Source organism: Panicum virgatum, chromosome 2N, assembly GCF_016808335.1.
Source record: "Panicum virgatum strain AP13 chromosome 2N, P.virgatum_v5, whole genome shotgun sequence".
Taxonomy (NCBI): domain Eukaryota; kingdom Viridiplantae; phylum Streptophyta; class Magnoliopsida; order Poales; family Poaceae; genus Panicum; species Panicum virgatum.
Genome location: NC_053146.1, coordinates 43446262 through 43456019, shown reverse-complemented (window position 1 = coordinate 43456019; position 9758 = coordinate 43446262). Strand labels below are relative to the sequence as shown.

Here is a 9758-nt window from a genome sequence, read left to right as displayed (position 1 = left end):
GAACGTATCCTAAAGATGGAAGGACTGGCTGGAGTGCATGCTTGAACAAGAGATGCTGTCAAGCTGGAGCAATTAAAGACCCAGCCCAAGGCCTTGTTAATACTAACACTGGTTTAGTGTTATCGCATGCAAGCCCCGGAGCATATCCCTTATTTTAATTACTCCATGTTTTATTTAAAGTATTGTGTATTTACGTTTGAGGAATTGATTGGAACCCTAGATGCATAGTCTCTAGATTACTCCAGTGTCCCTACTAGTGTGGGCAGATCGATAGCACTGCTATGCTTAAGTAAAACCCGGTAGAAGATGGGTGATTTCCTGTCACCTGCGAGATATAGGTTGTTACTTCAGTAAGAGAAGTGAGAATGTTACTGTAAGGCTGAAAATGGAGACCGGGCGGAGGAAAAGTTGGACATGATTATGGATTTAAGGAAAATTGAATCTCCGCCTGTGTCGATTGAGGACCATTTCATTGTTGGCCTTTTGACTGAGGATTGAACAGTACTTACCACATGCCGGAAGTAGGAGGTAGTCGAAACCGGTAAGCTAATTACCTAAATTGCGTCGGAATCTGATTCTCGACCTGCGCTGCTGAGCAAGGGTTGACGGATGGGATAGTCGTCCACGGGTTCACCGGGTGTTTGCGGGCTTGTTTCAGGCTTCGGGGTAATCATGGGAACAGTTGCTCGGTGTGACTCGACGGGGTCGCACTTGGCGTGTGAGTTAGGTCCACCTTGCAAGGTTAAATCGGATCGATTCGCCGTGACTCGCGCATATGAGAGCCTTGGTCAAGTCACACCGTAGTAAAGATGGAAGTTGGAATTATGATTGTGATTCTCTGATAAGATATTATGTTCAACCATGTTTGCTCTAGAGAAATATGCAGACCTAGTTTATAGTTGTTAACTAAATTTGGGCTAAAATACTGAAAGTAAGGATCCAGTACTAGCGGCTTTTTAGCAAAAGAACTACAGAGCCAAAAAGTCTTGCATGTTTAGGAGTCGGCTAAGTATATACCACTAGTCGGGTAAGTCTTGCTGAGTATTAGTATACTCAGGGTTTGTTGTTACCCTGTTTTCAGGTATTTGTTGCTGGTTGGAGCTAACCAGAATTCACACCGGTGGGCTCGATGTGACATCCTCACGTCTTCGTAGTATCTTGGTTTTTAAATTAAGCTTCTATTTAAATTCCGCTGTATTTTGAACTCTGATATATTACATAAACTCATTTTGTTAAGTTCTATTTTGTAATTTAAATTTGAGAAATTTATGTCTGCTTGTAATCATCTACACTCGCATTCGGGTGAGACTTCCAGTGTTTTCGATCCTTAACCCAACAGGCTACCGGATTACACCGTTTTAAGTGCGCTGTAACTTGATTAACGCTCAAAATGATAGTTAGCGCACTTAAGCCGGTTTAATTTAAGCGGTTCTATCACACCGAGGGAGCCTCCAAAAGTTCGTGAGGCTCCCAATGAAGGCGGCGGCGCAGCCCTCTCCGCTTCCTCCGGTACTCCGCGGGCGGCGCGGCCGCCTCGGTCCCGATGGACCTCACCGGCGCCGGTGGCCCCTGCGGCGGCGGCGGAGGCAGGAGTCCTCGGATCCAGCCCTCCCTTGACCGGATCTGGAGGCCATGCGGAGGGGGCGTCTGTGTGTAGGCGGTGGGTAGAGGAGGGCATCTGGCGGCGGGCGGCTGCAGATGCGGAGGCGCGAGTGGGGGCAGCAGCGGCGGCGGTGGTTCATGCGGCGGTGCGCGGGATGGCTACGGCGGAGGCCGGGGCGATGGCGCGCGGGACGGGGACGGCTGCGGTGACTCGTACGGGGGCGCACGGGATGGCGGCGGCATGTGTGGCCTGCGTGGGCTGCCACGCCGGCTGTGGTGCCGTGGGCGGCCCTGGTGGGGGTGCCTTCGGCGCTTGTTGCTCTAGGCCAGGTGTGCTGGGCGGCGTTCCCCTTCTCTCCTCCTCAACAGCGCTGCAAGAATGGCGCCACCATGGTGGTGGGGCTGGGTGGCTTGTGCTGGGCTCGCCCAGCACTAGGTACGCTTGTGGTGCCATGGTGGTGCTTCGGGTTGTGCCGGGCCTCCTCTTCGGCAGGGGCATTGCGGAGGCGGCAGGGAGCGAGCTGTGCTCACATGGTCGTGAGCGTGCTGCAGGCATGGGGTTCAGCCGGGCGAAAGGCTTCACCGACAGCCCTGTTGATGGTGATGGTGACGGCGTCATTGGGGCGTCGTTTTCCCCATTGGTGGCAGCGTCATTGGGGCGTCATTGTGGAGTACCCTGTCCAGCTATGGATGAGCGACGACGGCATCATTGGCGTCGTGCCCTTCTTGGAGGCGTCGTTTTCTGAGACCCGTCTTGACTTGTGGTACCGTTGGTGGTGATTTGTTTGGTGGTGTTGCCCGTGCGCAGCGGTGGTGGAGCGCTGGCTCTGTGTTGGCGGCAAGGTGCAGAGGGTCCATGGGTGTTGGAGGCCTTGGCCTAGCGTGCATGGTGCGGTGGTGATCCCGGTGATGGCTTGGCGAAGGTGAAGCTCTCAATGCAGTTTTGGTGGCAAGGATCCTTGGCTGAGCAGTGTCCAGTGTGGCGGGCGGCATGGTCCCCATACACTTTAAGGTGGTTGCTTCTGAGGAGTACGAGGCGGTGGTCGAGGAGAGGCCCCCACGCATTGAGTGTTTATGGTGGCTGCACTGGTGCTGCGGCGGGAGTGTTCTACTAAAACAACGCTGGAACTGGGGGATCGACGGTCGTGTGTTCCATGAGGATGACAACCTTGTGGTGGAGGAGTTCTGGTTCGCCGCTTAGGCTTGTAGCAGGTCGCGGCTTTTGGCGTGGCACCAGTGGCGGATCTAGGAAAAATACTTGGGGGGGCTGAAGTATAAAAGGAAGTCCAAGTTCATATTCATAGTACTCCAATATATAAAAGCAAGTCCAAGTTCACATATAAAACCAACAGAGAAGCCAGCAAATCAAGAGAGAGATGAGAGACCTGACAGGAAAAAAAAAAGGTCGTCTTGGTCGGGCCTGTCCGGTTGCGGGGGTTTCGCACTTGGGCCTTGGGGGGCCGGGGGGGAGGGGGTGCATCTTCAACCTCCAGACGCGCCTATCCTCTCTCTCTCCTATGGCAGAAAATTTTAGGGAGGGCTAACGGGGGCTCCAGGGGTTCCCCGGCGGTAGGGGGGCTCTAGCCCCGGCCGCCCCACCGGTAGATTCGTCACTGTGTGGCACAGCGTTGGTGACGACGGCGCAGTTCTTGGTGGTTTACTTTCGGTTCCGCTTACAGGTTGTGGTGGTGTAGTGTTATGTTGTGTGTTGTTTATGTGGTGGTGGTGTTCGCTTCGGCGCATGATGTACAATTGCTTCTTCTTAAATGATATAGTAGTGCTCGTGCTTTATTTTTTAAAAAAAAATAGTATTATTAACACATCGTTAGTTGTAATACAAACTCCTCTAGAGTTCTTCTTAACAACGTTTTGGCCTTGGCTTGAGCCGCGACGCCCTTAAAGGTAAGTCGTTCCAATTATTTTTTTTACAACTGCAACTACAAAAGGCGAGGCCGCGCCTGTGGTCAGGTCGGAGCTGAGCGCGAGGGCAAAGCCTCCCTCCAGCACCTCCGCTTTCCCTCCTCCGCTTGCATTGGTCGGACGGCGAGCCGACCGCTCAGTTCCCCGTCTAGGAGGCAAAGGCGCAAAGCAAACCTCGCGAGCTAGCGGCGATGGGATCGGCGGCGGCAGACACGGAGGGCGGTGGCGGCGCCGAGGCGGCGGCGGCGACGGCCATGGCGACGTGCGCGTGCTGCGGCATCGCGGAGGAGTGCACGGCGCGGTACGTGGCCCGGGTGGCCGCGCAGTTTGGCGGGGCCTGGGTGTGCGGCCTCTGCGCGGAGGCCATCAAGGACGAGGCCGCGCGCCGGGGCGTCGGGCTCGAGGACGCCGCGCGCGCGCGCACGCCGAGTTCGTCGGGAGCGCCGCGGCGAGGTCCGGGCATGCCGCGCAGGTCGCGCAGGCCCTGCTCCAGCTGTTCAAGAGGCTGCTAGCCGCCGCCGTTCTGCGCGCGCCGCGCCGGCGGCACATGACCTGGACATGTAGATGTAGTGTGACTCGCGAGTTAGACTACTTCGGCTCGATTTAGACTCTGAGGGCCATGCCGGCTACTGATTGTTTAGTTGCAACGTAAGATCGCTCGAGTAATTGAATGGGGCGGTGCATACATTCAGTTCCTTTCCTAAAATCTTCAATGAGATGAAAGTTTATTGAACAGGTTACAGGTGTATCTTTCAATCTGTGTCTGGAAGTACAGAACGAGGCAGTCACATATTTACAGGATGCGCTCGTGAGAATATGTGAAGGCCTCAAGTCCTTCGCGAACTAAGGTAGGAACAACAATGATCGAGAGACTAACTGCTAGCAGCGGAAACGGAATAGCCAAATATACCACATCCACTGGAGTGAGCACACACGAACATGACATCATATTATTGGTGTTATGGAGACACACGACAAGCCCACTGCAACCAGCAATAGCCCTAGTGCTCCGTCCAGAATTCTCCAACACAAACCCCAGATACGCATATATATATACACGAATGGTTTGCACAAGCATACTAGGATCTCATATGTTGCAGTTAGACAGGTTCACAAGTCACAACAGATAAATGGCGACATCATACGTTTTCCAGGTAGGTCGCTGCATTTAGGGTGGATCGATGGAATATCATGTCCCATGGTCGAAACAAAGCCTGTTACTAAAGCAGAGCAAAACAGAGGAGTAAATATGAGACCAATTTGGAAAAGAAATAATCAAAGTAGCTCCGGGGGTCAAACCTAGTGGCCGTGACCGACAAGTGAGAGAAGGAACGTCCGATAGTTTCCAGATGTTTCAGAGTTGATAGCTTCGGCTAATGGCTTCTTATACTTCTTGAAGTACTCTGCCTTGATATATAGCATATCAATCTCCGTCCTTGTCACCACGACCCTTATAAGGGTTTTGTCATCGGTGCCTAGACCTTTCATGGCATTTCGCAAGACCTGTATTCATGTCATTCAGAGAAGATTGGTCACTTGCAAGTATGAAACCAAGTAAATAGAGGCCTTCACCTATTATTAGATGTGCTGAGTACAAGAGAGGGGGGGAGGGGGTTAACAAAAAAGACAACAGGCAGAGAGATTTCTTTATAAGTAATAGTTGGTCTGAGGATGCTATCCTAATCTCCACATGAAATGAAAACTGGAATAATCATAAAACAAAGTGCCACATGAACTCAGGTTAACAGCATATTCTGACAACAATCCCATATTTAAGATACTAGGGTCTAGGCTAATAGTAGGGCCGTCATGGGCATCAAAGATACATGAGCAATCTAGCATGTGCTATTTTGGCAGCATTAGGAGAAAATGACACTTTCGAATGGTGGCAACCTACATACAGTTAAAATAAGAAATAAAGTATACAAATATCAACTCCAGGTGATATAGCAGGCTATAAGTCATGGTGCCTATACTTATCAGAAGCTACAATATTTCTTTATCGAGGACAGCAGAGTGCAATACCTTAGCAAAATACTTTGCCGGATTCTCTGCGCATCTGAGGATAGTTAAAAGTGCAAATGCAAAGTTTCCAGATGTTTCACTCTTGATAACCTATCATATATATAAAGATCACTCTGTGATGCACTCCAAAAGAACAGAAAATGCTTATGTGAGAAGAGTACTGAACAGAAATGTTACCTTCTCTAATTTCCGGTCATACATATGATGGTAAGCAGAAGAAACAGATGCTATGTGTGCCCAACTGCGTTCAGTGAAAATGCGGATGAAAGTCTTTTCATCCGTACCCAGCCTTTTCTCACCAGCTTTGTACAAGTCCTTCGCATCATGTGTCACTATAGTAGGATCAACCTCAGGGCCTTCATAGCGTGGAATTCCCACATAGGCAAGTAAAATCTGAAACATACATTATATCATATTATCATTCGTTACTGGCAGAAAAAAAACCCAACTTAAATTCAGACAGATAACTAGTAACTACTACTTCATGTAACGAATACTGATTGGCATGCTGCACAGGGAGTTCATGCTACAGATCTCCTTATGCATCAGGTAAAGAACTATAAAAGATTACAGAAAAGCAATTGAAACACTTTCTCATCAGTCATAAAGCACAGAGACACTAGATGTGAGGATGTCCACAGACATGTGTGATCCTACCCACCATGTCAGACTCACAAGTCACAATGGCAGATTCCGACCTCATTCAAGGGCATATTGAAGTTGTTGCAAAGAAAATTATAGCCAAACGTTCTTATTCCTAAAGCCGAGCGGTGTAAAACTAAAAATAAAGTAACTTCAGCATCTTTCACGTATCACGCATAAGCATTAGGTGAAGAAATAGAACAAATGCAAGAAAGATACTCTACTAAGAATCAGGACCTTCTGGTGATCTCCAGATGTGTGGTGACCAATGTCATGCTCAAGATAAGTACCGAATCTTGCCAAATAAGTTTGTTTCATTATTTGCAACTGCGATGGTGTCCTGGAACATATTATCTCAGTGGCTGCTCTAAGATCCATAGTGTCACCACTTAGAGCTTCTCTCAAAACAGTTGCATCACGTCCAGCAGGATCAAGAATCCACAGCAACATAGCTTTCTGGAATCAAATGAAACAAAGTTGATATATTTAACACAATGCTTTTAAGTAATTCAACTCGACTTAGAATTGAAGCAACACATATTAACATTTTCAGATAATTTATTAAATCGTTAATTCTACTTGGTGAAGATCTAGTACAGTTGATTAAACATATTTCTCCACCTAGGTTATCAATTTGATTTATTTAATAAAGAGAAAATTCTTTGAGAACTTTTCATGCCTTGTGGTGTCCACTGAGTTCAGATGAAATACGCTGGGAGAGTTCCTCATGATACATAGCCTTGTATTCCTGTTGAATGTATCCACGTTGCACTGAATCGCGATGAGTAAGTATGTTTATCACAGCTGTACTGTCACAACCAAAACCTGGAAGACCATCAACCAAAATAAAATTAAAAACAATGTCAGCATGTTAGCCTACCTGAAAATCAGGTACAGGAATTCAAAATGACAAGAAACTTTGATAGTTAAGTAAAATCATCGAAACTATGCACAACATTAAATTTCTAAAATTCAAGTCCAAGTTCAATTATTTGTGCTCACTTTACTCACAGCAGCCAGACATCATTCAAGCATATCAAGACCAGCTCACTCTAAGCAACAATTTTATCGATCAAAAAATAAAAAACATTCATAAAACACATTTGTGATAGTACTTAAGAAAACAAACACCTTCAATTAATATATGCAAAACATGCAAAGTAACACTGACATAATTATGATTTTTAGTTATATAAAGTTACAAGAGGTTTCAGCGCATCTAGGCATGAGGGTGGTGACGTTAGTCTCGATGGGCAAGTGGTGGCCCATAAGGACATTTTTCGGTATTTAGGTTCGATGCTACAAAAGGATGGCGACATTGATGAAGATGTTAGGCATAGAATCTCAGCTGGCTGGTTGAAATGGCGTCAAGCTTCTGGTGTCCTCTGTGACAGGAGGGTGCCACAAAAGCTAAAAGGTAAGTTCTATAGGACAGCGATTCGCCCGGCGATGTTATACGGTGCTGAATGTTGGCCTACAAAAAGGCGACATGTCCAGCAACTGAGTGTAGCAGAGATGCGGATGTTACGGTGGTTTTGCGGGCACACAAGGAGGGATAGAGTCCGGAACGAAGCTATTCGGGAAAGGGTAGGGGTGGTACCAATTGAAGAGAAACTTACCCAACATCGGTTGAGATGGTTTGGACATGTCCAACGGAGGCCTCCGGAGGCGCCGGTGCGTAGTGGGGTGCTAAAGCGTGTTGATGAGGTAAAGAGGGGTAGAAGTAGACCTTAACTGACTTGGGACGAGTCGGTTAAGAGAGACCTTAAAGATTGGGATATCTCTGAGTTAGCTTTGGATAGAAGCGCTTGGAGATTAGCTATCAACGTGCCTGAACCATGACCTTTGTGTCTTTTGGGTTCCATCTCTAGCCTACCCCAACTCGCTTGGGACAAAAGGCTATGTTGTTGTTGTTGTTGTTGTTGTTGAAAGTTACAAGAAGTAATGGTTAAAGCACCATTTCTATGCTGTAAAAGATCAGAAACAACAAATGGAAAAGAGGGAGCGAGTTCAAGAGGGTAAATCATTTAGCTAGAAGACTTGCTCTTCATAACATATGAGTTCTTAGAAGGCTAGAAGCAGTAGACCTGAATTTTGGCTTTCTTTTGGCAGCTCTTAAGATATGCTGAGGACACTGGAATTCTGAGCACTCTCACAGAATAGAAATGAACCAAATGAATAAAATAATTAGCGAGTACATCGACTTGCATACCAGCCAGCCAAGATTTCTTTAATCACAACTATTGTATATGAAACCACTCCATACTTTCGTAGAAGCAAAATTCTTATTCATTTCCTCAGCCACCAATTTAATTATATAGCATATGTTAGCTACCAGAAATTACACAACTGTGGTTGTTGACCCCAAGAACTGACAATCAAACCCAGTTCTGACTTCCCCTTGTATTAACTGCTACCCACTTGACCCCAAATTGTAGTCAGAGAAAAAATAAAATGTCTTAATCCATGCATTGACCATCAGTGCATCCAGACCGACCTATACCCAATTCGTAACGAAATAATTGCATTTTTGGGACTGCAAACATTGACCCCTCAGGAAATTTCCCATTGCCTATATAAGCCTCTCTTAACAAACAACCATACGCAATCCATAAGAGGTTCCAATCGACCACCTCCCCATCTGCCGCGTGGACCCAATCCGTCCAGCTCCTCAAGACCTCAACACACCCCCCAACCTCACATGCACGGATAATCGAATTAGGGCAGGCGACCGCCGGCTAACATACAAACCCTTTACACCACACTCGCCTGCCCGTTCGGCCTTGTATATCCAACCGAAATCGAACAACAGGCGCCGCGGAGGACGCGGGGGATTGCGGGGGAAAACGGAGATTGGGGCGAGGGGAAAGCGGTGGCGGAGCAGACCTTTGAAGGCCTTGTGGAGGTCGATGGCGTCCTGGCGCGGGTTGGGGGGCGCCGGCGGCAGGGTGAGGCTGGCCATCGCCGGCGATCGGTGCGCGTGCGCGCTCGCCCTGCGATTCGATTCGATTCGATTCGATTTGGCCGGCTCGAGGAGGGTGATTAGCGATTTGGGAAATGGATAGGTACGATTTAAATGGAAGAGGAGGATTTGGCTCGGTGAGAGGAGCCAAAGCGTGGACCAGGTTCTGCCGCCCTGGGCGCTGTCTGTCCTCGTCGACGCCGCGGCTTCAACGGACGGCACGGCCCCTCGGAAACTTGGCCTGGGTCGCCGCGTGTCAGGTTGCAGACTCCGTCGTGGGTGGACCCGGTCTATGTTTGCAGTGGTAAGCCAGGGTAACGGGAAACATGCAGAGAGGCAAACTGGTATGCGTTGACAAAGTATCTTGCTTGTTATTGTGCGTTTAGTTCGAGAGGTCACGTTCCGGTTTTTTATTCTTTTCAGAGGGTGCATTGAAAAACCAGCGCAAACTATTTCCAGATAAATAAAAGCAGAAAACACTTGTCAAATGAATCTATGATGGGATGATCACGACTTTCATGAAGAACTGGCCATGAAACACTTGCTGACTGGAGCATCACAATAATATAAAATACAAAATTGGTTTCATAGCATCGAAAGATGATGA

The 9758-nt window shown here is 48.1% G+C and overlaps 1 protein-coding gene across 1 annotated transcript; it reads right to left on the bottom strand.

Moving 5' to 3' along the window:
* Window positions 1-4419: 4419 nt before the first annotated feature.
* Window positions 4420-9311, bottom strand: LOC120660596 (annexin D5-like). The gene is made up of 7 exons (XM_039939180.1): window positions 9076-9311; window positions 6869-7014; window positions 6427-6645; window positions 5725-5940; window positions 5548-5637; window positions 4822-5025; window positions 4420-4736 (listed from the first exon to the last, which is right to left on the bottom strand). Exons 1-6 carry the CDS (start codon window positions 9149-9151, stop codon window positions 4822-4824), a joined length of 951 nt encoding a protein of 316 aa, XP_039795114.1. The 5' UTR covers window positions 9152-9311; the 3' UTR covers window positions 4420-4736.
* Between the last annotated feature and the right edge of the window lie 447 nt (window positions 9312-9758).

What these genes read in the sequence shown, in the direction of transcription:
- LOC120660596 (XM_039939180.1), bottom strand. Translation starts at nt 9,151, where the DNA reads ATGGCCAGCCTCACCCTGCCGCCGGCGCCCCCCAACCCGCGCCAGGAC. An exon ending in CCTCCACAAGGCCTTCAAAG is followed by an intron (nt 7,015 to 9,075) that starts GTCTGCTCCGCC and finishes ATGGTCTTCCAG; the next exon opens with GTTTTGGTTGTGACAGTACA. An exon ending in ATGACCGGAAATTAGAGAAG is followed by an intron (nt 5,638 to 5,724) that starts GTAACATTTCTG and finishes TATATATGATAG; the next exon opens with GTTATCAAGAGTGAAACATC.